The sequence below is a fragment of the Sardina pilchardus genome, chromosome 7 (assembly GCF_963854185.1).
Source record: "Sardina pilchardus chromosome 7, fSarPil1.1, whole genome shotgun sequence".
Classification (NCBI taxonomy): Eukaryota; Metazoa; Chordata; class Actinopteri; order Clupeiformes; family Clupeidae; genus Sardina; species Sardina pilchardus.
This window is the reverse complement of record NC_085000.1, coordinates 17,957,211-17,982,696: the sequence shown is the minus strand read 5'-3', so window position 1 is coordinate 17,982,696 and position 25,486 is coordinate 17,957,211. Positions and strand designations below refer to the sequence as shown.

General features: G+C 44.5%; 2 protein-coding genes across 2 annotated transcripts; one reads left to right on the top strand and one right to left on the bottom strand.

The window, feature by feature from the left end:
- The first annotated feature begins 1,221 nt into the window (after nt 1-1,221).
- Nucleotides 1,222-6,455, top strand: LOC134087488 (dual specificity protein phosphatase 7-like). Its single transcript, XM_062541007.1, has 3 exons — nt 1,222-1,924; nt 2,525-2,956; nt 4,140-6,455. The coding sequence occupies exons 1-3, from the start codon at nt 1,573-1,575 to the stop codon at nt 4,445-4,447; spliced, it is 1,092 nt and encodes a 363-aa protein (XP_062396991.1). The 5' UTR covers nt 1,222-1,572; the 3' UTR covers nt 4,448-6,455.
- Nucleotides 6,456-18,342: 11,887 nt separating this feature from the next.
- On the bottom strand, nt 18,343-22,443 carry tnnc1a (troponin C type 1a (slow)). The gene is made up of 6 exons (XM_062542205.1): nt 22,206-22,443; nt 20,946-20,976; nt 20,102-20,248; nt 19,250-19,364; nt 18,831-18,967; nt 18,343-18,708 (listed from the first exon to the last, which is right to left on the bottom strand). Exons 1-6 carry the CDS (start codon nt 22,227-22,229, stop codon nt 18,677-18,679), a joined length of 486 nt encoding a protein of 161 aa, XP_062398189.1. The 5' UTR covers nt 22,230-22,443; the 3' UTR covers nt 18,343-18,676.
- Between the last annotated feature and the right edge of the window lie 3,043 nt (nt 22,444-25,486).

Here is a 25,486-nt window from a genome sequence, read left to right as displayed (position 1 = left end):
TGCGAGCACGGCATGCTTCCCACCCATCTCCCACTGCTTCCCAGTTCCCCTTCATGAGCGCGCCGCACGCACGGAAATGAACAATCCCTCCCTCGACTGCCGCCGATGCTGCTGCTGTTTGTGTTACCGTTTGCAGGCTTTTTTTTTTACATCCCACTCTCTCCCTCTTCATCCTCATCCATCTTTCTTTCTTTCTTTCTTTCTCTCTCTATCTCTCCATCTACAGTGTGGGGCATGTCTATAGTGTATATTAACAGGTGCAGACACAAAAAGACCACGGAGCCTTCAATCAGATGGCGATGCGTGTGAAAGGCCTAGAAGCCCTTAGGAATCCCATGGTAGGCCCTGAGCAGAGGGACATCTGTTTCCTTCAGTCATACTTAACAAGCTGTGAAAGTGCCCGGGCCTTCATCCTTCTCTCTCCCACAAACCCCCCCCCCCCCCCCCCCCCCCTCCCCACGCCCTTGCCTTTGCAGAAGCATGGCACCTGTTCACCAAAGCTCACAGCAGGGACCATACGGCCGAGCTCTGGAGTCTCTTAACAGGGGAAATCTCTGTCACTTCCACCTTACAGCCTATAGGCTACTGTAGCCTACTGCTGCAACGGATGCATAGTGTAAAAATTACAGCCGTTTTGACATTTTACACAGAGTTATGCAATACTGTGCCTGTTGAGTCAGAAATGTTTTGTGACAGAATCACAAGGATGGATTATTATATTGCATGTGACTAGAAGTAGGCCTAGAAATGGAATTTGCTGATTAACAATATTGCAGTGCTTAGCCAATTTCAGGATTTTTGTCCGACACACACCTGTTGACCACATACAGTATGCTGTCACACATATCTGACCAGGAAAAACCAAAACAAGGCTAGGCCTATTTTGTTTCTTTTTGAGCTACAATAATTTATGGGTATTCACAATGTGCAAATCATAAACACAATGTTCATGTCTGAAGTCAGCACACAAATAGGGCTCAAAACTAGCCCAAAATAGGTGTTTTTTCAATGACCTGTCAAGTATATGTGGAAGTGGGCTCGCAGCGCTAGCAGCGACCTTAATCATGAATGTACTGGTGTGAACGAAAGTGAGAATCGAGAATGAAGAATCAAGCACAGGATTCCAAAGAGAACTTTTGGCTCCTCCTTTCGGTTTTAAAAAGCTGAATAGAAAACTCCTCCTTCTTGTGTGACACCATTGTAACTTAACCATACCACACTATGCTCAGTGAAGAAGTGCTTGACCCAGAAGAGCGAAGACGCGGTAATTAGGTGGACGTAATAACCGTTGTGAGGTGAAGAGCTTTGTCTGAGAGACACGTCTGTGTTTTTCTTCATATGATAGGAAGTCTAGGCTACTCGACCTGTCGCGTTCACGGCTTCCATCACTCCCGCTCTAACGCACGGTATGTCGTCATGAAATCCCGCATCCTGAACAGCCAGTGTTGAGAGTTAGGCTACCTTGCCTTGTCTGACACTGTTGTTTATGATTCTACGCGTTCGTTCTGAAACCTCCGATTACCTTTAGTATTGTAAAAATGTGATGTGAAGTAACCGAGTCGTAAAATCACGATGACGGGTAAAAGCGTGGAATGGCTGCAAGTGGAATTAGAATCTGGTGGGAATTCGCTGTTGCTGTTGGATTGTCGATCGCATGAGATCTATGAGTCATCTCACATCGAGACTGCTATCAATTTGGTGATCCCTGGGTTGATGCTTCGCAGATTTAAAAGGGGAAATCTACCGATTCGATCTCTAATTCCGAATAATGAGGATAAAGAAAAGTTCATACGGCGGTGTAGGACGGACACGGTGATTTTGTACGATGAATGTACTTCAGAGATGCACTCTGGAACGAGTTCAGTTTTAGGACTTCTTCTGCAGAAGCTATGGGACGAAGGGTGCCAAGCATACTACCTGAAAGGTAAGTAGTCTGTTGGTATTTTCAATTCTATGACTATGACATAGCATATTATAGACCTATCTAGTTTCACTATTGGAACATGACAATAACAATAGCAATATTGTTGAATGGTTTTGAATACACTGCTTGTTACTTCCTGTAAACAAGACCACACACACACTCAAAAAGAAAAAGAAATGCTGTAGCATACAGGCCCGGTTTTCTTTCAGCTGGTGTGACAGAAGCTTTGTTAAAGTACATTTACATGTGTATTCACATGTAATATGTAGGATACTACATGTTTGTGGCCTTTTCCCCCATTCTAAAGCTTGTGTAGTAGTGTGATAGTTGGACTGCTCATTTAAGTGCAACATTCACAGTGAAGTGAATCATTCCTGAACTAAAAAAAAAAAAAGCGCAGTCAGTGTAGTGTGTGAAATGGTTCCTCTCCTTTTACTTGTGGTGGATAGATTGCAACACAGGAAACCAGTAAGCTGTTTGTTAGTCTACACTAATACAGGGAAGTTTTATTTGAGCTAGACAAGTGTTGAAACACCCCTCGTGCTTCCTAACACCTTTGACTGCATGTTACTGAACCACCCTCTCTGTTTCTTGCCGCAGGGGGATTTGTGACATTTCAGACAGAGTACCCCGAACACTGCGAGACGCTCTTGGACGTCTCCTGCCCCAGTACATCCCCCCCCACCTCGGTCCTGGGCCTGGGCGGCCTCCGAATCAGCTCCGACTGCTCGGACGGCGAGTCGGACCGCGAGCTGTGCAGTGCCACCGAGAGCGAGGAGAGCCCGCTATCGGGTGCCCAGGCGGCGGCCTTCCCCGTCGAGATCCTCCCGTACCTGTACCTGGGCTGTGCCAAGGACTCCAGCAACATGGACGTGCTCAGCAAATACAACATCAAGTACATCCTCAACGTGACACCCAACCTGCCCAACATGTTCGAGCACGAGGGCCAGTTCAGGTACAAGCAGATCCCCATCTCCGACCACTGGAGCCAGAATCTGTCTCAGTTCTTTCCAGAGGCCATCTCCTTCATCGGTAAGTGGAGTGGATCGTCGAAAAATATGCCATACGGCCTTCGCCTTTATTTGTGGGCATGTGCTGCATTCCTGTCAATAAGTTGCTGTTTTTAAGTTAAGATGTTTTGGAAGTGTGATAGGCCCGTTCCTGTTCTCCTGTAAGCTGTTGGCGGATAAAGCCTGTCAGGCCTTTGAATATACTCTTTTCATACTGGCAAACTCGTGTCGAACGTTCCCTCGTGCGTGCCTATCATGGTACCTAAATAGCCACGCATACAGCCTCTCTGTGTCTCTCTCATCAGCTCGTCTGATTTCACGGCTGTGGGAGATGCATTGTTGTCGAGAGAGGCATTTTTGCACGAGACGCTAAGTAGGCTAGCACTGAGGAGATGAATGGAAATAAGCAAAAATAGCCTGATACACCATTGAGTAAATCCCCAGGAACACCTAATCACTTTCTGCAGTGTGTGTGCTGCCTGCTATACCCACATTAGACTGCAGAGAGAGAGAGATGAGATGAGGGGAAGGCACGTTGCCTGGAGTATAGCTCACAGCATTATTACAAGTGTGAATAACATATTCAAAATTAATATGGGAAGGCTATGGTATCAATAATGCACACATAAACATGAGCGGGGTCTAGAATCCGAGGAGTGCGAGGAGTGAGTGTGCAGAGGTCTGTCTGCTTCGACGATGTATAGGGCTTAAGACCTGAGTTATATGTTGATGATATGGTTGTAACATGGTGGTAAATGTACTGTAGGCCTAAGTGGTGAAGGTGACAGCTTTGGTGTTGGTAATGACTATGAGGATGAGGATGATGATGATTATGAATGTATGACAAAGGGGAAGAGAGTGAGGTCTTTTACAGTAATGATGATAGTTATGTGTTGATGTTGATAGCATGATAATGATTAGGGGGAAAAGAAGGTGATAGTGGCTAGTTTTATGGGGATGATGGTGATACTGATCATGATGTGAAAGGGCCAGAGAAAGATGGTGAAGATGATTTCTTTTGTGGTGGTGATGATGATGATGATGGTGATGGTGATGATGATGATGATGATGATGGTGATGATGATGATGATGGTGATGATGATGATGATGATGATGTTGACGATGATGATGATGATGATGATGACGATGGTGACGACGATGATGATGATGATGATGATGATGATGATGATGGTGTTGGTCCACAGATGAAGCCCGCTCTACGAGGTGTGGGGTGCTGGTGCACTGCCTGGCTGGCATCAGCAGGTCGGTGACGGTGACGGTGGCGTACCTGATGCAGCACCTCAGCCTGTCCCTCAACGACGCCTACGACTTCGTCAAGCGCAAGAAGTCCAACATCTCGCCCAACTTCAACTTCATGGGCCAGCTGCTCGACTTTGAGAGAACTCTGGGGCTCAGCAGCCCGTGCGACAACTGCCCGGACAGTGGACAGCTTTACTTTTCCACACCAACCAACCACAATGTTTTCCAGCTGGACTCTCTGGAGACAACATGAGGGCTGAGGGACTTGTGTGTGGCCCGTGATGATGATAATCACAGTGGTGAAAGGGGGAATCTTTCTTGAGGGAACCATCACTTGAAGACCTAAGCTATTTTTCGAAGGGAGTTTGACAGGAATTCAGGCTCAACGAAAAAAGCTTGTTGTGCGGTTCCAGGAACTCGGTTATCGGAAATAATGCACGTATGATGCAATGAATTTATGAAATGGCGACGGAGAGGAAATGAACAAGGGCACTTATGTGTCGGTGTCACATAATGTGCTGAAACTCTCTATGAAGCCACAGTATGGTGGAAGACATTTATTCCTTTTCTAGGAAAAAAAATGTATTTCTGTGTACACTTTAAAAGCTCTCTCAGAAACACACTCATATGCATGAATGTTTAATTTCATAATGACATAATGATATAAAATGTATTTTACTAGAGTGGGTCACTTTAGACTTAGTAAACAAGACAGAATAATGTCTTCTGAAAACCAAATACTATGCTAAACATAATGCTTTGTGCTAACATAAGACATTTTAAAAAACGTATTTTTTGAAGGGCTCATTTTGGTAGTAATTAACACGCAATAGAGGCTTAAGCCATAGCCCTGACTACAGATTATGATATAGTCATTTCTAAAGTCTTATACATAGAATGTACAGTGAACAAACATCCTGATGGTATCTATCTACAATCAGTATGCCCCATTACAGCTAGTCTGCCATTGCAAGTCATATGTTATGTAATAACATACGTTTCAGAACATTGATGGTTCATCAAGTGGAATCATGACTGAGAGGTTTCAGACTCCAACCAAAAGATTGCGTTTACTCGGGGATAATCTATACCACCTACAAGCCTTGCATAACCAGCATCTGTACCATGTTGTAATGTATGTATACCATAATGTATAGCTATTATTGAAATAATGACTGTTATGTGTGTGTGTGTGTGTGTGTGTGTGGGTGGGGGGGTTGAAGGGCCTGGTTTGAATGGGTGTGTAAGAGAGATGTATGTATGGAATTTGCAAGGGGGTTTAGGAGATGCTTTTACAAAGCATATTTACAATTTACAATTGAAGAAAAGCACAGGAGTGTGCAAAGAAGACCCAATACCGGGACCAAAGCTTTTACACAGGCATTTCTTATACGGTACCCTGTAGAGGGAAATGGGTGTCTTTAAGCTGGCCTTAAATTACCATAGCATTTCTATTGACTGTTATCAAATGTATATTTTCTCAGCAATTCTCCATAAGGATGACATGTTAAATATTATGAACTATTAACGACCAAATGAGTTTAAATTTTTCTGTTATGGGACATACTTTCGAAGACACGTAGTAATCAGTTTTGCATGTCACACACAAAGCTATCACACATGGAGTTGTTTTGTTAGTGGGACTGAATACTCAGCTCTGAAAAGCCCAAAAGAATTCACTGATTTAACTTGTTTGGTCATTGTGTCATGTGATTCCTGTTGCCTTTTTTTCCATGATGAATTTACAGTATGGTTCAGCCCACTCATCTTTCTAAGGTTTAGCCTGTACAGAGAAGTGTTTCCACAAACACACTGTCACTGGGTTGGCCATTGACCCAAGACTTTGTTTTTTGTTTGTTTTTGTTTTTCTATTCTTTTTTTCCAATCAAGGGAGGTGATGATCTCTATTATGTCTGTCAACACTGATGGAAGCGCTTGTATGGTGTTGTAAGAAAGTATCAATGAACCTGATGCCAATGAAAGCCAGCTTGTCGGTGCAAACAAATGAGAGAGATTTGCATATCCCACCGGGGCATGTTTCAGGGATTTTCAAATGTGCTCACCACCATTCATTCTAGCCTCTAATAATTGTCAAAAAGTGCTGTCGTATGGATATGCATTTGTTAAAATGCAAGCTTCAGTAATATATTATGTATACTGTATTTACTTCACATAAGGGTTTCATTGTCCTGTTCATGAAGGTTTCAATTCTACTGATGTATTTCATGACCAGTGAAATATATGTTTATACAACAAATAAATGAGGTGTCATTTTTCTATTCCGAAAAAAGTTTTTCTTGTCAATGGATTTGAATTCATGAGTTGTGATTAAGTAACAAGTTACATAAGCATAGTTGAGATTTTCACTGGCTGCTCTTTATTATAATTTTTTTTTTTTTTAAATAGGAAGAACTTTGTTGAATGTCTTCAGTTGATGTCAGGCGACCTTATTTTGTTTGACAGCGTCTGCAGTTGAATGGAAACTAGCTGTGTGTTTGCGCTTTGCGAGGGAGGATGTGAAGCGCTTGTGTTTGGGTCTGCGGCCCCGAGCCTTAGGTGTGGTTGGATTTCCTCATTCTGTCAGAAGCTCGGGCGGCCCTGAGTTCCTGTTCCTCAGGGGGCCTGTCAGCCTGCAGAGCCGGCCTGTGGCCCAACCCAGCGTGATCTCGCTCAAACCACAACACAACCACTTCCCTTTCACTCACAAAAACTGACATGCGGAAACCAGATATTTTCAGCGGTGTATCAAGCGGGCCAGGGACGCTATGCATCCTGTTACGACATCTCTCTCCGCCGGCCGCCACTCCACCACCACCCCCCCAGCGAAAACAAACTCAGAAACGTTGTTTTGTTTTCCTCTGCATCTTGAGAATATGAGGGAAAACAGGAAAAAAACAACTCCTCCGTCAGAAATAATCAAACAAACAAAAATATGTTGTTTTGTTGATGAGATTATGTTTTTCATATGTTAATATTTAGTCAAAGTAAAATAGTTGAAGGTCAAACTAGCTGAGCTAACGAGATGAGGATCATTTGAAAAACAGCCGTTAATTAAAGCTTCTCTAAGTGTGAGAACGGACTGCTAACTGATTATAGAGTGTGCCGAGGCTTAAGGATAAAAGGACACATTTCACCTTGTGATTCCCAAGCAGCCTGCAGCTGTGAGACCACACAGAGACGGAGAGAGTTTTTGTGTTAGATAAGTCTGTCGCTGCAAGGTGTCTTGGTCAAACACAGACATACTGTAGGGAGGGATGCCGCTGTGACCATGACCTCTGAAGGACATCTGAGGTGATAACGCCATAGATCGATATTGATTCCCCCGCACCCCCTCCTCTTTCCAACCCTGAGTTGAAATGAAAAGATAATTAGAATGGAGGACAAAAATACTCCACATGTCAAGAACTCAGAAGTTATTACCTATGTCTATAAATATTTCAGAGAGATGTGCTTCTGCTTGCTTTTGGCTTTTAGGGGAAGGCTTTTTCTAATACTGTGTGTAATGAAGAAATGATTACCATCTTACACTGAGACCATGTTGAAATCTCTGTATTCAGTGGCATATGCAGTACCAGCTATCTTGAGCTGTTCTGCACACACACAGATGAACATGAGATGGCGGCTTTAACATCAGATAGATGAGAACATGCTGAATAACTGTGAGAAAGAAACTCAGTCACCTCTGTTCCAGTAATTCAAATTGTGCGCACAGCCTTGTGAAACTCTGTGGTGTGTGTGTGTGTGTGTGTGTGTGTGTGTGTGTGTGTGTGTCTGCTGGAGAGGAAGGAGAAGACCGCTCGCACTCAGCTCGGCTCTCACCGGAAGAGCGTGGGGGCGGATGGGTCGCTTTTAAAAAAAGAGGACGAGGGGGGGGTAGTGAGGGCAGAGGAAGAACACCATCCCAACAGTCTCGTTTTTTTTAGAGCATTTCGAGCACATCTGGTCGCCGCGGAAAAAAAAGCTCATCCTCTGTCACTCACATTTAACACATTGCATTACAATTAGGCAACTTCACAGCTGCGGCTGGCCCCTGACGTCTCAGGCGTGGCTGCAGCACAAGCACCTTCTCATCTCGTCTCGTCTCCTCTCTCGCTAAAAGGCCCCGCGTTGCCTCCTCCTCCGCCGCTCTGGCAGCCGCCGCAGCGCTTCGCGACACGTTCAGATCGCGCGATGATGACATTCAGGGCGTAATGTAATCACCGCACACACAGACTTGCTGTCTCCAACACCAACAGTAGCCATCTCATGCAGATACACCAGATGTTTTAGGCCTCTTTTTTTACCCCTTGTGTGTGTGTGTGTGTGTGTGTGTATGTACTGTATGTGTGTGTGTGTGTGTGTGTGCGTGTGTGTGAGTGAGTGAGGGATAAGTATTTGAGTCTAAATTATTCTCATCTTCGGTAAGATGATTTGCCTGCCCACAACAACAACCACGCTTGCCCTTAGGTCTGGCAGATGCTTCCGGGGATGGCTCGGCTTCTTTAATCCTAATCTCACAGTTTGGCAGCCCGTGCTGTGGCCTAACAAGGCACAGCGGAAACTTCTGTTCATTTCCCCAGAACTGTGAGAGGGAAATAATTTAATTCAGCCCTTTTACAGCGGATTTTAGAAACATGGCCTCTTACCTCGATAAATGATCTGTATGTAATCTATAAAAAAAATACACACACACACACACACACACACACAGGATTTCACTTAGAGTAAGTACAGGGTGTTTCAGCAGTCCATCTGACGTTATCTTATTTGTGATAAATGTTTGTTTGGTTACATTAGGCCTGCTAGCCTAGAATTGATGCGTTGTTGTTTCATAGTGTATGTGGGGAGTAACATATCATTTGCCTGAATCCATTGTACAGAAAGGAATGGATCCGAGTAGTGAAACAACAGTTCAATAGGCTCTGTCCAGTTCAACGTCTTCTTGGTAGGCCAACTGGACTTGCCAAAGCCTCTTCGGCCACAGAATGTTCCGAGCCATTGACTGCCATCGAGTTATAGCACCGTTCTTTTGATGTTGTGCATCAGATTTCATTTCCTGTTGTGGGGGGATTACGATCTAATCCCGTGAATCATATCTGGGGCCCATTTGCACTCCCTGCCTCGGCATCTCTGTGACGGAACGGAACGGGCTCCACTCCACTCCCCTCCCCTCCCCTCCTCTCCTCTCCTCTCCTCTCCTCTCCTCTCCCCTCCACTCCACTCCCCTCCTCTCCTCTCCTCTCCTCTCCTCTCCTCTCCTCTCCCCTCCACTCCACTCCCCTCCTCTCCTCTCCTCTCCTCTCCTCTCCTCTCCTCTCCTCTCCTCTCCACCGGCAGGATTAGTGTGTGCTTTCCCACGTAGATGTGCTGAATGGAGAGGAGAGGAGAGGAAAGGACTGCTCATGAGTAAACTAGATGCAGTCAAAGTAGACCAAACACTGATCTCTCATACTGTACACTGCTGTTCAGCTATGAAGACTGCAACAACTGCAATACGACAATTATTTATCATTATTATTATTAATAATAATAATAATAATAATAATAATAATAATGATTTGTTGTTGTTGTTGTTGTTGTTGTGGCAACATATTTTTGCATATCACAATCTTATCAGCTAATATCCATCCTTTAGCTTTCCTCTCTTGGCTCATTGGTTATCAGTGGACTCAGGTAATGAATGCCAGATAAGCCACTGTGCAGCTGTGAATGGCAGGCTGGCACTGGCTGCCAAGTCAGTGCTGGCGTATGCCGAGGCCTGGACCCCGCCTCCGGCGTGCTCTCGGTGGCCAGCGGTCCAGCACGATGCCATCTCCACTCTGGCATGACAACGCAGTGTGTTCTGCGGAGGTGTGATAATGACAAACGGCCTGGGCGGGTCTTATCAAGTTGACATCTCTTTTGTAAGTACAAAACACACCTTCGGATGGAAAAGCACCAAGAACTGCCGCTACGGATCACATCGAGGTCAGTGTTTTCACTGAGACACCGTGGCACTGACGGGCATTTTTTTAGAGAGAAATGAATTGTCATGAAATTGCTTACCTGGTCACCTAGAGCTCCTTTGAGGGAGATACTACAGTAATTTCCTGTGTATAAGCGGCATTGTGTATTAGCCGCTGGGCAGTGTTAAGTTAGAATAAACACAACCATATTAATACTATATTACACTAACTGCACCCGTATGTTAACCTCATAGCTGAAGAAATTTGGCAAAATCAATGCAACACCATAATTCATTAACATTTCCATCAGCCCTCAGAAAGGTCAGGCCAATCGAGGAGGGGATATTATATAGTGGCCTATAGTAAATAGAAAGTGGCTGTGGTAGTAACAGTAGCAACACCACATTGATGCAAACATAAAAAATTGCAGTAGGAAGAATGTACCGGTACCCTACATTTATTTACAGCAAAGGCCTACATTGTTTTCTGACTACTGATGCAGTTTTTTAAGTTTAGGCAAAGTAGGAACTTAGTAATGTTAGAAATATCTGATCAATGTGATTTCAATGATTTCAAAGTTAATGTTGTATGTCCATGGTCATCAAACGTTTCTCAGAGTCTTCTCACAAAAATGAGTAAGTCTGGTTTTAATTGCTGCTTTTCTGAGGACATCTAAATGGCCATACACCACAATTATCATTAGTATGATTACTAACAATGCACAATATGACTATCAGCCTTCTTTGCGCTGGAGATCTGTTCAACACAGTGGGTGTTTTAGCTCACGAGGAGAACGTCAGACATGTTTGCATTCCCTCTGTCCCAAATCTTGGGTTATCCATAAGCATGATGGTGATAGTGAACTCACCAGACTAGACTTAAGGCCATCCTTCTCTCATTCCCACCGAGTGTTTGGCGTTCTTTTTTTTTTATCCTCTGTGAACCATCAGTTTATAGTTCAGGCACTACGCCTCTGTGAAAGCTGAACTTAACCAGAGACACAACAAGGCAAGGCACACCAAAGTTCAAACCAAATTGCCAAGCCACACTGACTTCTGTTTGTTGATTCTGAAGTCTGTCACACAGATTATTATAGGCTAAAAGGTGTGTTCAGTGATAGGGATACACTCACATGCTGAGTTACTGAACTGTGAAAGAGAGCTGTAGCCTATTTTACTTATTCGTAACAACTCCTTTATGACTATGAGCCTGTATAAAAACACATGAGGTTCCTCAAAAGTCCAAAGCACACATGACTACAGTGTTTGAGAAACACTGGTCCAGGTATCCTATATCAAGGCCACCGCCATATCAGTTTCAAAGAACTGAAAAACATCACATCTACGTCTGCATTCTTCAATTCAGGATTCAGCAGAAATGAACTTTGAAAGCATGTAAGGGGTCAATTTTGCTGCTTCAAAACCTCAAGACAGGATTCAACAGAGATGACCCTAGACCAATCAACAGAGAAGAACCTAGAAAACATGTCAGGGGTCCATTTGGTGTCACAAATCATCATTTTAGGCTAGCAGATTAGTGGGTCATGTGTGGGAGACAGACGCATGGAGTAGTAGAGTTGAAGTGTGGCAGCCATCTGTTGAGGCCAGAGGCTCCTGCCGCCATGGCCAAGTTCTCCATCCGGTGGCCTGCTCACTGCTCTCTCTCTCTCTCTCTCTATCTCTCTCTCTGCACTCAAAACAACAAACTGGAGACTTTGACAAATCGCGCCGAGGACATGTTGTTCGACCAGTCTTACTACATAACTGCTTTTTAATTACTTTTTTTAAAACGAGGGAGGTTCCTGAAGCGAAGCAGGTAATCCTTAAAAACAAATGCACTATAAGACAAAAAGGTGTCTTAAGACTAAGAGACATAAAGGACTAAAGTAGTTATACGCTGTTAAAGTGAGTGTATGTGTGTGGGATGGATTTCAAAGTTGGGAGCCACAGAGTTTTCGCTGGGGTCGGTGTGTGTGTTCGCCTGCATATGTATGGCTGAGGAGCGCCGTCACAGGCCTTGGAATCCCAGCCCACGGAATGTCTGAGATATGAGGTCATCAAACGGAAGTGTTCCGAAGGAGTCGTGTCTGGGTCACGGGTGTCGTATTACAGACTTTGAGTGCCTAGGCCTGCTCAGGCTGTCGTGTGAATCGGAGGGATCACAGCACTTTAGGAATGTACTGTATGTGTGTGTGTGTATGTGTGTCTATGTGTGTGTGTGTGTGTGTGTGTGTGTGTGTGTGTATCTTTCCTACATGAAAGAACATTTGCGTAACCCACTAATCAGGTTACACATCTTGCCTTGAGCTGAAGTAGACCTTCATTGCCTTAGAAAGGTCTGATAAACTTTCATTCACAACCTCCAACTGGTCCTTTGGTAAAGTATAGAGGCACCTAAAGTGTAGAAGCACCGCCTCTGATTTTTTTTTCTCTCTTTTACAGAATAAATGTGCACATCTTCTTGATTGGATTTTCCTTGTTTTCATTGTGAGACCAAGATGCATCCCCACACAGTGAATTGTCTTCTATACCTCTTTTTGCGCAACTTTAGCAGGGGTGCCGATGAATGCGGACAACACTGTGGTTGTGTCTAGAAGTCAAGCGTGCACGCTGGGCAGTGTGCATTTTCCGGAAGTTACGTCAGAATAGACTGTCCGAAAGTGAAGCGCTCTCACTAGTTGGCTACTTCGTTTGGCGTGATTTCCAAGCGTGCATCGATGCATCTTTTTTGCCCTCAGGTATCCCATAATCCATTGCGCAGCGCAGGTCAAGCTCCACACGTCATGCAAATCGTCAACACACCCCCCTCCCCGAGTCAGGTGACGCCAACTAGTTAGTGCTGTCCAAATGTAGGTAGGGACGCATACTGAGGAGCAAGCTAACTAATACGCTACTGGGAAGAAGGTACTACCCAGCGTGCACGCTTGACTTCTGGACATAACCTGTATGTGAGCTTGTGTGACAGCGTTGAGGTCATTATGCACATCATGGCACATTAAAGGCAAGCTCGACTGACTCTTTGGTGTCCATCTGTGTCAAGTCATTTCTTGAACACAGGAAAGCTGGCTGCCCCCTGTGGGAGATTCCCACCGAATCCGAGCGTCCAGATCCTACGGATGTCCTGCGGAAGAGGAGGTGGCCTGTTTCAGTTTTGATATGAGCGTCTCTGTGTGTGTGTGTGTGTGTGTGTGTGTGTGTGTGTGTGTCTCTGTGTGTGTGTGTTTGGAGGAGGGTGGAAATATAAAACAAAAAGAAATTCTCCCTGCTAATGAAAATATTGATACTGCACGTATTAAGTGACATTCGAATGTTTACTTTGACAGGAATAACTTTAAACTTGCTGAATCGGTGTCTTGAAGAAATGGGGACAAGTGATTAGTGTATTCTGAAAGCAAGGCATAAAGTCATTGCTTCCTGGAAATTCACCCTGTACAAAACTGAAGCAAAAATTTAGTCAATTGAGCACAAACGCAAACACTGAACTTGTTTTTTTATGGAAATGTGTGACTACAATACATCAAAGAGTAGTGATATCTATGTGGGAATCTCTGTGGGAATATAGCTTCAATTCAGTTAAGTGAAGAAAGCTATCTTTTGCATGCAGTCCAGATAGCCACAGATGAGCTGCTTACACCAATACAATCCTCACAGTGAAAAACAATAGCAAAAACACAAAGTAAACTCTTACTGCATTTGTATCCATTAATAACCATATGATTGAATGAATCAATGGCCATTCCATGATAGACATGACACTACAGTGACTGGTAGACTAAATGTTCAAATTATGTTCATACACTCTTAAAAAAAGAGTTATTGTGGTGCTATATAGAACCATGCAGGCTTTAAAGAACCTTTAAAGAACTTTAATTTGATGTACACTTCGGTTTAAGGAACCATTTAGGGGTGCAATATATGAAGCATGCAATAGAACCACCTTTGATTCTATATTCTGTAACACCTTTTTCTTCTAAGAGTGTATCAGCCTGTTAAATCACTCTGACATACACTACACCACATACACAAGGTAGAGGTGTCCAACCCATGCGGCACAGTATTGACACACTGATCTGGGCCTACTATAGACATGCTTTGAATGAATTTCACCGCCCACTCCTTACCCCTTGCGTGTCAACGCTGAAATGTAGCAGACAGAGAGTAGACCTGTCAGTGAAAATAGCTTGTGCTTGTACAGTGACGTGCGAAACACAGACTTCCTGCGAGTGTGTGACTAATATTCGGCTTTGGTACGAAAACACAGAGCTGACAGGCGCGCGCTGCATGTCCGCTTGTTCTCGCGCCACACGGTAGGCGCAGCCTCGTTTTTGTTTGATAAAAAAAAGGGATCTAAGAACTGATAAGGCGTCGCTATTGTTCCCCAAATCCACTCTCCATTGAGGAGCTGAGGAAGCTCGACGGGACCATTGTTCTCAAGGAGGAGCACTTGAAAAACCAGGTCACTCAGCAGCACCTCTCTGTCTGTCTCAGAGGCATGGGTTTGCTCAACCCCACTCTTTCAGAAAAATAAGACGGAGAGAGAAAGAGAGAGAGAGAGGTGGGGGAGAGATAGAGAAAAGAGAGAGAGAATCGGAGAGAGGTAGAGAGAGAGAGAGAGCAACAGTGAGAGCTAGGGAGCGAGATGGACAGAATGAGAAAGATGCGAGAGAGAGAGAATCGGTGGGATGCGCCGAGCGGAAGCCAGAATGGGAGAGACGGAGAGACAGGAAAGATAAAGTGGGATAGTGATGAGTGAGAGAATGAGAGAGAGAGAGAGACAGATAGATAGAGAGAGAGAGAGAGATGCAAAAAAAAAGAAATAAATAAAAAAGAAATAACCGCAGTGTGCCTTAATGACATGGAGAATGAGTCACCAAGCAGGGCTTACATAACCTGCTCGCCCCTCCCCCCTCTGCTACCCATTCAGCTGATGACACACCACCCCTGTGTTCCCGCAACCACTGGAGACGCTGCATTTCGCCGCCTCCCAGATAGCAACCGGCCGACAGCGGGCCACATCTGGACCGGCTCGGGGCCTGAGAGAGCGCCAGCCTCAGCCACTCTCCGGGTTCCCATTCATACGGAAGGGAGACCTGGGATGACACGAGGCGATCGGGCACACACAGCACAGCACAGCACAGCACAGCACAGCACAGCACTGCACAGCACAGCACAGCACAGCACAGCACTGCACAGCACAGCACAGCACAGCACAGCACAGGCAGACGAATTTATCTCACTGAAATGAGATTACTGATGCATTATGCTGAATATGGACGCATGTTACGCAATGCGGTGATTAAGGCTCGTGGCCCCTCGCCCCTCAAATGCTCGGCTCTCCTGGACTCACAGAACACATAACAGCAATGTTCTGAAAATAGAAATACGGAAACATCATATGAAAATTGCACACAGTACATCTCCGGAAGATTTGCATAATGTGTGATGGAGGAGGATAAATTCTTTACATTCTTTTGAGCTTCAAAGAATATTTCCTGATTGTTCTCCGATATAGTAGACGTCAGTTTTATTCAGCAAAAAAATCCCCAAAACAAACAAACAAAAAAAATCTTGTGAATGAGTCAATGTCAGTATTTGTCCTAGGCCAACACAGAAGCCCATACAGACAATGGCACAACCACAATACATGTCAAGCAACAAGGCAATGTTTTTTATAGATTGCCATGTATTGTATTGTCATGCTCTGCTACACCCAAACTCCAGTTACATACCTACAGTATCACACACAGGCCGGGCTGTTTCTGTTTCTGTTGATATGCTTTGTTTGTGTTTGTGTTAGTGTGTGTGTGTGTGTGTGTGTGTGTGTGTGTGTGTGTGTGTGTTTGTGTAGGTGTGTGTTGGTGTGTTTGTGTGTGTGAGACTACAGTGAATGTGTTTGTGTGTGTGAACGTGTGTGTGTTCAACCCTGACAACAACCCCTCAGTCATATCGGTTCAGTCACTTGTGCATCAGCCAGTGACACAACACAATTATACCTAAGCGCCCAATGAGACAACAAGCTCAGACCCAAGTAACCAGTCATGTGGTAAGATAGATCAATTCACTGTAGCCAATGAGAAAATGTGTTCATAGCAAACCACCCAATGAAATGGTGGGACTAGAACATACTAGCCAATCATATAGTGTTATCAAACCAAAGAAGCCAATGAGATTGTGTTGTCGTGCTGGAGGGATTGAACATCATGGCCATTGTGTAAAACGTATAAAACGCAAAATGTCATTCTAGAAGAAGAAGTCATCACATGTTTAATATGAATCATAGAGAATGTAGATGATTTCCCCTTGCCATCACGTATTAGCTTACACCAAATGAACACATTGAACAAATAATATTTTCTAATTCACCCCAAACTGTGTAGTTTAGTAGGTGCTTTTATCGTTTGCATCTGGTACAGTACGTAAGTACTTTATTAGTGAGTTAATGGTACATGACTTGTTCTGGCAGGCAGGGTCGAGTCTGTGGGGACATGCTGAACATCTGCTCCATGTCCCAGTCACTTTCTTGTCTTATCAGTCAGAAAATGTTTTCATTTTCAGCTGGCATGTCTTCACTAAACACGCTGAGAAATTAAAAGCCCTCTCAAATGAGTCATCAACTTTTTTTTTGTAAATCCCCCAACGCAAGCTTACTCACATTTGGATTACTGTGCAGTGCCTTTTTCTCCTTCTGTCACCACTCTATGCTCCCTCCATGCCTGTTCAGCATTCAGTGAGCTGCTGCTGCCACCTATAGGTACAGATCAGTAGTGCATGATTCAGAGGTGTACAGAGAGTCAGCTCTGTACATTTCTAATAGCCAAATGATTGAGCTCCAGATTAATGTTTCCGACTATACTTTAGAACCACACTCTATAGTATAGTGTTATAATAGTATACAATGTCAAATATGACAGAAAATATCCTTAGGTGCTGTTTTACTTGGTACTAAAACAATGCAAAAGAATTGTACATTTAGATTACAGGAAAGTATAGAAGGCATCACACCCCTCCCCCTAATTACAAATCTTACATGGTGATACCATGGCTGTTTGGTGATTGGCTGGAGAACATGGCCTTCACACTAGAGACCCAGGCTTTCAGCTGGGTTTTGGAATGATCATCACTGCTGAAATACAGTTTTTTTTTTAATGTTGCAAAGTTAGTCTGTCATAGAAACATCCGTACCGCTTTGGATGTCGTGTAAATAGATTAGGGCATTGCATATTCTGCATTTAACAATGTCTTGATTCACAACATCTCTGCACATCACAGCAAAGGTCTCAAAAGCCTGCTTTGTGTTTTATTACCGTATTGGTGGTAATGAAACAGCTGAGTCTCTATTCTATCGTCGAATACAGTTCACTTTTAGGCACATAATGGGGGAATGTATAATTAAGGGCTTCCTTCCGCTGGGAGGCCCGGAGGTGGTTTATTTAGGTTACCTGATACCGTACAAACCATCTAGGAGCGCGAGCGAGAGAGAGAGAGAGAGAGAGAGAGAGAGAGAGAGATGGGGGGTGGGGGGGGGGGGGAGAGAAATCTCAGAAGTGTTTCCAGTGCTGGCGCTGGGAATCTGCAGCCGAAGCCTGATGAGTTGTCTGATGAAACAGTGGAGAGGATGGTGGCTCTCTCTCTCTCTGAGCCTGCACAGTATACTGTCAATGACAGCACCAGATGCTTTACCATGCGTCAGCACATCAGGTTTCCTTAGATGGGCACTACAATGATAGGGGACCGAAATAGCTGCTGTCTCAATGCATTGTGTTGGAAGATAGATACATCCAGGCCATGCTGTAGATAACAGACTATGTAGGCCTACCTACAGTAGTGTAGGAGAGAACTATATGCTCTGGTATCAGTTTTTACTTCAGTAAAGACAGGCAATATATATGTTTGTGCGTAACCAGGCATACATTACACTCATGTATATCTGCCATTCCGTCATGTCTTACTTCCATACAATCTTACAAGGAAAAAAGTTCAACATTCAAGAAATGGAAAATCTCTGTTAACGATTAATGATTAAAAACACGTCAAGTAATTTTGCAGAGGATGAAAGAATGGTGGCCTGAAACAGTACCCCAAGACAGACTGACAACCCTACATTGTTCTTTTCTCTGTCACACATAAAGTTTATTATTTGAATACACTTGAAGCAGACGTTTGGGAAAGGATTTTCTGGGCCTTCAGGGAGCATATTTGACAAGAATTCTGTGAAACTTTGAAGATTAGGTTTTAAATTTTTAATCAGGTCAGCGATGATATCTTGTCAAGATGAAAGATTATAGAACCATGCCTAATTCTTTGTCTGCATAGAGGGTAAATTGAACATTAACATTCTACAGATCTCTCTGATTAAAAAGTTAGCTCTCATTGCATACACATATGGAAATATGGACTTCAACAAGGCACAAGTTGTGTTCACAGTACTTTAACAGTCCTTTTGACGTCAAGAGTCAGAATCATTTCCAGAATGTTCTATAAAAGAAGGTTATTTTGGGTGGTCTCTGTTCTTGTGGTGGTTGTCAAGGTCACGGTGTATATTGTCGTGGATCGTCATGATCACTCCACCCCTTTCATAAACTCCAAGAATTCTGAAACACAACAGAAGCAGGTAAACATCCTTGAGCAATGCCACGAGCACCAATAGAAATGTAATTTTATCTGCACTTTTCTGTCTCCTTGTCTACTCTTTCATCTACAGTTTGATTTGTACCATCATAGTCAATCCTTCCATCAAGGTTTGAGTCTCCATCCTTCATGAGCTCCTCAATGTCATCCTCTGTGATGGCTTCCCCTGTTGACTCCAGCATGAGCTTCAGTTCATCAATGTCAATGTAACCATCCTCATTCCTGCATTACACAACAACAACAACATGTCCAAATATTCAAGTACTACTTTCTTATTATAGAACAGGGGTGCTTCTAGAAATGTTGGTCTCCACAAAACAAAAACAATATTGCCCGTCCCCAATAATAATAGTGCTCATTATATTCCATGAGGGCCCCTGTAATTGCAGGGCCTTTGGGATTGGCCCACTCCTTTACGGAGTCCTGGAGAACAGATCTGGAGTGGATCCAAGTTTCTGGCAATAAATGTGCTCTCGAAACTGTTGGACTGACGGGTGGACGCACTTATCAAACATTCGGAAGAGTTCGGCCAGCTCCTCTTCGGACCTCCCTTTGCTGTCATCCTTCATGCATCTCACCATCATGACCAGGAACTCGTCAAAGTCCACCGTCCCACTTCCTGAAGAGAGGACAGATCTGCTTGTCAGAGGAAACTATCAATGCAAATCTCCAGAACGCAATCCCTAATTACCCCTAAAACAACAAACGCAAAACATTGTGGATATAAACAAACAACCATTAGAAAGTGAGTTCCACCCTCTCCAGCTTTCTCCTCCAACACAGCACTAAACATCACTTTATTCATTACCGATTCGCTTCCAGTCCATGAGCCACAGTAATTAGCAAAGTGCCTGTTATTTCCAAACAAAAATCTGGAGAGCACTTCTACACTTATTAGTCACCCTTCCCCATTTTCAGAGTCATATTGAGAAAGGCCTCACTCCATGCCCACAGTAAACAAGAGCACCAAACAAGAGCACAGTGCCACAACCCTGAACACACCCTATTTCATGTCACCATACGCTATACAGTACATTCAGATACAGTTGACCGTTGAGTCGGTTTTACAGAAACGTTTAGACAAGACATTTGATCCAGTGGTCTTCTTAAGGTGCCGAAACAAAAATGTAATCACCGTCCTCATATGTATTGCTAGATAGATAGATAGATAGATAGATAGATAGATAGATAGATGCGATGTATTAGTGTAAGTCTACCCGGTATAGTGTGAAGTGTTGCTCTTTCCATTGCCACCTGCACTACTGTATACTAGAAATAAGACATTTCTACCGCATTTCACAGTTGCTCCACACAGCACTGGGACTGGTTAATAGATGCGTCTGTCAGCTTGTTTACCATCTTCGTCCACCTCGTCAATCATCTCCTGGAGCTCCTCAGGCGTGGGGCTCTGTCCCAGCATCCTCATCACCTTCCCCAGCTCCTTGGTGCTGATGCAGCCGTCCTCCGCATCCTGCACGAAGATGTCAAAGGCCGCTCGGAATTCTGGGAACGTAAAAAGTAAGATGAGGGAGAGTCCCCCTGTCAGACTGCTGTTGTTGTTGATGTTGATGGATTTGTGTACAGGGTGGGGAAAGCGGGTAGACACAGATCTCAAGATGAAATGTTTAAAGCACAGCTATCTACAGCACATGATCATGTTGCTGAAGTAATGTGGTGGAGCCTATGTTACTGTAACACATTTTCACTTGTGTACTAGATTCCTATAAGGCCATAAGGTAAATGACAAGCAAAGTGCCGAGTTGCGCTATAAGCAAAAATGTACTATAAAGATTATAATATATATTATTATAAATATAATGAATTAGCTCATTTACGAATGAGCAAGAGCCTAAGCACAGACAGGGTGAGCACACTAAACATGCTTAGTTCATGAACAACACACTCTGCACTCTGCCTGTCACTTAAACCAGGGGCTCTAAGAATAGAGACAGCAGATGGGTGGAGAGATGGGTGGATGGATGGATGGATGGATGGAGGGATGGATGGAAGGATGGAGGGAAGGATTGACTGATTGATTGATTGATTGATTGATTGATTGACTGATTGATTGATTGATTGATTGATTTGATTGACCTATATGTAGATTCACTAGGTGCAAAAAAGAAGCATGTCATAAAATAGACATTTCATGTCAATAGGAATAATTTTCCTTGGAGTGTCCTTGTGGACGTCTACTTACCGTTTTTCTGTTCATCTTCCAGTTGCTCTACCTATTGATGAAAGCACAATAGGGAAGAGGATAAAGCAGCATTTGCAGGATATGCACGTCTCTCTCTATATTTGAAGACATGATATAGTTGCTTTGAACTGGTGGTCAAACACTGCCCCTAGACAATAATCCAGCAGCAGTCAGTCACAGCTAACCATGGCTCTGTTTATTCTAAATAAAATGAGAATTCTGAGAGGCACACAACTCAAAGTGCTATAAATTGCAATAGTTGAGGCTCTGCTTCACCAATGGAATTGTAATCCTGGAGCTACCGCACGTGAGAGGAGACAGCTTCCTATGTAACAGTTATAGTCTGTTATCAGCCAGGCTTTCTTTGTGTACATCCCTCAGGAAGATAGCAAGTGCGTAATAAAGAAAGAAAAAAAAAACACATTAATTTTACGACCTGATCGTGTTCACGATTCAGTCAATTGCTGGCTATACACCTCAGATGAATGGGGATAACATGAGTAAGCCCACAGATGGGTCTCCCACAACTGCTGGAGATAAAGAAAGAATGTCAGAATGCCCACGAAGGCTTTATCTGAAGCACTCATGCCACACTCTATCGCCATGTAAACATGGCCAAGCAGGACAGATGGAAACGTTTGCCAAAATTAGCCATCGGACGCAAGTGCTGCTCCATCCTCCGCCAGGGCCGGGAGACCAAGGGTCAGCCTAATCTATAAGAGGCTCCTATCACTGCTGATAAGACACAAGAGGCAATGTATTCTTGTGCTGCTTCCCATCATAGTGCTCCATACCAACAGCCTATACTGTGAGGGGAGCACACCATGCTTGGAGTTCCCTCTTGAGAGTAAAGATGGGGGAGTGTCTGAGACTGTTTTGGTAGTGAGAGAGTACTGCACTACCAAAATAAGACAATCACAACCCATTCAAGGAAACCAAGACAACAAAAAAAGCTAACCATTTATTTTGAATAGCAAAAAAGTTACTAGTAATTAGTTATGCATCTAACGAGTTGCAATCAAACGGTGATTAACACCAAGCATGATTTCAGCACAATTGCAGCCGATTCGTCTCACCAAATATTAGTCTAAACACATGGACATTATCTTGGGCTATACTGAATGGTTTCAAAAGCACATCTCTCATGACTTAAAGGAGCAAACAGAAACTTTTTCTTTAAAACACTAAAAGACTCAACTAAAGCTACAGTAACTAAGCCCCCCCAGTCTGAAATCCTCTGGTCACTTTCGGAGGTCTTACCGCTGCTTTGTAGATGTCATTCATGGTGGAGGGTGGTCAGTCGGGAGCGGACCCGAGCAGGCAGCGGAGCCGGGAGGAGGAAGAGAGGGCAGGAGGGAGGGAGGACGGGCGCGAGGCAGGCAGCCGGGTGTGGAGATCGGCGCGGTGTGCTGGTGCGGCTTTATAGCTTCGGATCTCTGGTACTCTTCTGGTCCCTCCCAACCCCGGTGTGCGCTTGAGCCGCTGTGTCTATCTAGCACTGTGAGCTACTCTACAGTACTCTACGCACATGCAGACGCACACACACACACATTCAGACTCTCTCTCTCTCTCACACACACACACACACACACCCAACCCCCCCAACACACACACACACACACAGATACAGACACACACACACACACACACACACAAACATACACACACACACACACACACACACACACACCCAACCACCCCCCCCAACACACAGACACAGAAATATACACAGATACAAACACACACACACACACACACACACACACACACACACACACACACACACATTTAGTCACACTTACACTACATATAAACACACAAACACATGAAAACATGCAGGTAAACAAACACACACATTTATTATTCACATACACTACACAGAAGCACACGTGATATGTGACACACAGGCACACACACACAATGAAACACACAGGCCAACACACACACACACACACACACACACACACACACAGCCATGTGCACACACACACACACACACACACACACACACACACACACACACAGTCACACTTACACAGCACATACAGTAGACACAGAAACACATGAAAACAAATAGGTAAACAAACACATACACACATTAATTATTCACATACACTACACAGAAGCACACGTATGTGACACAGGCACACACGCACACACACACACACACAATGAAACACACACACACACACACACACACACACACTCACATACACACACACACAGCCATGCACAAATACACACACACACACACACACACACACACACACACACACACGCGCACACACATACATGCAGGTGCACAGAGAGTCACTCTGCTGGTTGGGGCGTGAGGGGAGCTGTCAGCAGTGGGGTGTTGCAGGAGTGGGGTGAGGATGTGGGGCGCACACACACACACACGGCCACCCTAATCTCTGCTGAGTGGCCTGCACACTCTCAACATTCCACAGGACAAACCCCCTTGGGCTGCGTGGCAGGAGAGGCCGAGACTCAGCACAGAGCATTCCAGAACCGCCAGAGTGAACAAAGGGGTGGGCTACAGTATACCCAAAATGTCCCCAAAAACATGCAATCATCTTAGATTGGGCATATTCAAAGACTTTTTGGAGAATTCTTTTAAAACGTAAAAGATGCAGATGTTTCAAATGATGGGTGGGCACGTACCCACCTAGCTTTGATGGGCACGTATACCCACCTAGCTTCGATGGGCACGTATACCCACCTAGCTTCGATGGGCACGTATACCCACCTAGCTTCAATGGGCACGTATACCCCACCTAGCTTCGATGGGCACGTATACCCACCTAGCTTCGATGGGCACGTATACCCACCTAGTTTCGATGGGCACGTATACCCACCTAGCTTCGATGGGCACGTATACCCACCTAGCTTCGATGGGCACGTACCCACCTAGCTTCGATGGGCACGTATACCCACCTAGCTTCGATGGGCACGTACCCACCTAGCTTCGATGGGCACGTACCCACCTAGCTTCGATGGGCAAAGCACCACTGGCCCAGATGATCACAGCTGTGCCACCGTATGAGAGTCTCTGTCTTTTTCCTTCAGTCAGGAAAAGGGGGGAAACACCAAACCTGTTGAAAGGTGCGACCTTTGATCTGACAGCGTTGCGAGTGTTCATTTTGTGTGTGGAGGGGATACATGAAACATGAAACATGTTTGAGGGAGGAGACAAGAGGGTGTGAGAAGCTTACTGTAAACAGCTGCAGTTGCATTGCATTGCATTGCAGTTTGGCCTGAGAAAAACAACATCCCATCAGTGAATGCAACCTACAGTATACGTATATCAGCAAGCAAATCAGTAGACTGGAAAGACCAGAAACACACCCAATACAGCCAAGTATAGACCTTAACAATACAAAGATAACCACAATCACGACCACAACATATAGCCTATGTGTTCAACTGTGATTTTAAGTCAGTGTTGTGACCATGCTCTGATGTAGGGAGAAAGAGACCGACAGAAACAGATTACTGAACATTAAATGTTGCTAAAATGCTGTTTTGCTTTAATTTAATAATATGCATTCACCTTTAATAACATCAGCACGTGTGTAATATGTGGATAGTGGGGGGATCAGCCTTTCTAAACGCACACCGGAGGAGGAACAGCCAGCCCTGGGCTTGTCTGAGAACCGAATTGGATACCTGAGGACTGAACGCTCCACTGCCCTCACCTGCCTCTCAACAGAAACTCATTATCATTCCGCGCACAAACGGCGCCCCGGGTGCCGGGGCTGTGCCCGTGCGGAGGATGGTGATTATCACTCTGCCGTGTGACAGACGTGCCGTGCTCTGACGTGACGTCTGTCAGAGAGATATCAGCGCGAGAGAGGGGGGGGGGGGGCGGGGTTGGAAGGGCTGACTGCCGTGCCAGAGCCGGTGCGCACGCTCAGACCGCCCGGAGCTTTCGCGACGCGACGCCGCTTCTTCTGGCGGGCGGGCAGCGGGAGCTCTAGTCGGTTGCGCATCTGGGGAAGAGATCTAGCAGGTCATGCCTTGGAGAAGCAGCGCATGATGAGAAACAGAGAGAAAGACAGACACAGACAGAGAAGTTGGGGGGGTGGAAAGACACGCATATCCATCTGTGACTGCATGAGTAGCCTATACTGTGCGGTTATAGTCATTGCAGAATATAGGCTACTCTTGCAATAAATCCAAAATACCTCTGTGACATTAACGACAAACAAAACAAACACACATGATCGTTGCAACAGATGATCAACAAAAATAGGTGCATGCAGACACACACTACATGCATGCACTCCAAATGCACAGCTCATGAATTATACAGACAATCAAATGTAAAAATCTACAACAAATCTCCACTAAACAATACATGCTTTGCATACATGAATTTGCATGCCTAAGTTTGCAAAGGTATAATTCATGAATGATTATAGTAGTAGCTTCCTGCTTTTGAGCTGCATAGAAGTGCAAACAGAAGGGTTTTAAGACAGGTAATCATTGACCCTGTCTCTCAGTTTTTCATGTTAATTGATTTCTCTTGGCACTCGCGG

Bases quoted from the DNA above. Each gene is read 5' to 3' on its own strand.
- tnnc1a (XM_062542205.1), bottom strand. From the start codon at position 22,229: ATGAATGACATCTACAAAGCAGCG. The intron at 20,249-20,945 runs GTAAGTAGACGT...TTACGTTCCCAG, and splicing joins GGAAGATGAACAGAAAAACG to AATTCCGAGCGGCCTTTGAC. The intron at 18,709-18,830 runs GTACAAATCAAA...GTTGTGTTTCAG, and splicing joins TGGAAGGATTGACTATGATG to AATTCTTGGAGTTTATGAAA.
- LOC134087488 (XM_062541007.1), top strand. From the start codon at position 1,573: ATGACGGGTAAAAGCGTGGAATGGCTGCAAGTGGAATTAGAATCTGGT. The intron at 1,925-2,524 runs GTAAGTAGTCTG...TTCTTGCCGCAG, and splicing joins CCAAGCATACTACCTGAAAG to GGGGATTTGTGACATTTCAG. The intron at 2,957-4,139 runs GTAAGTGGAGTG...GTTGGTCCACAG, and splicing joins AGAGGCCATCTCCTTCATCG to ATGAAGCCCGCTCTACGAGG.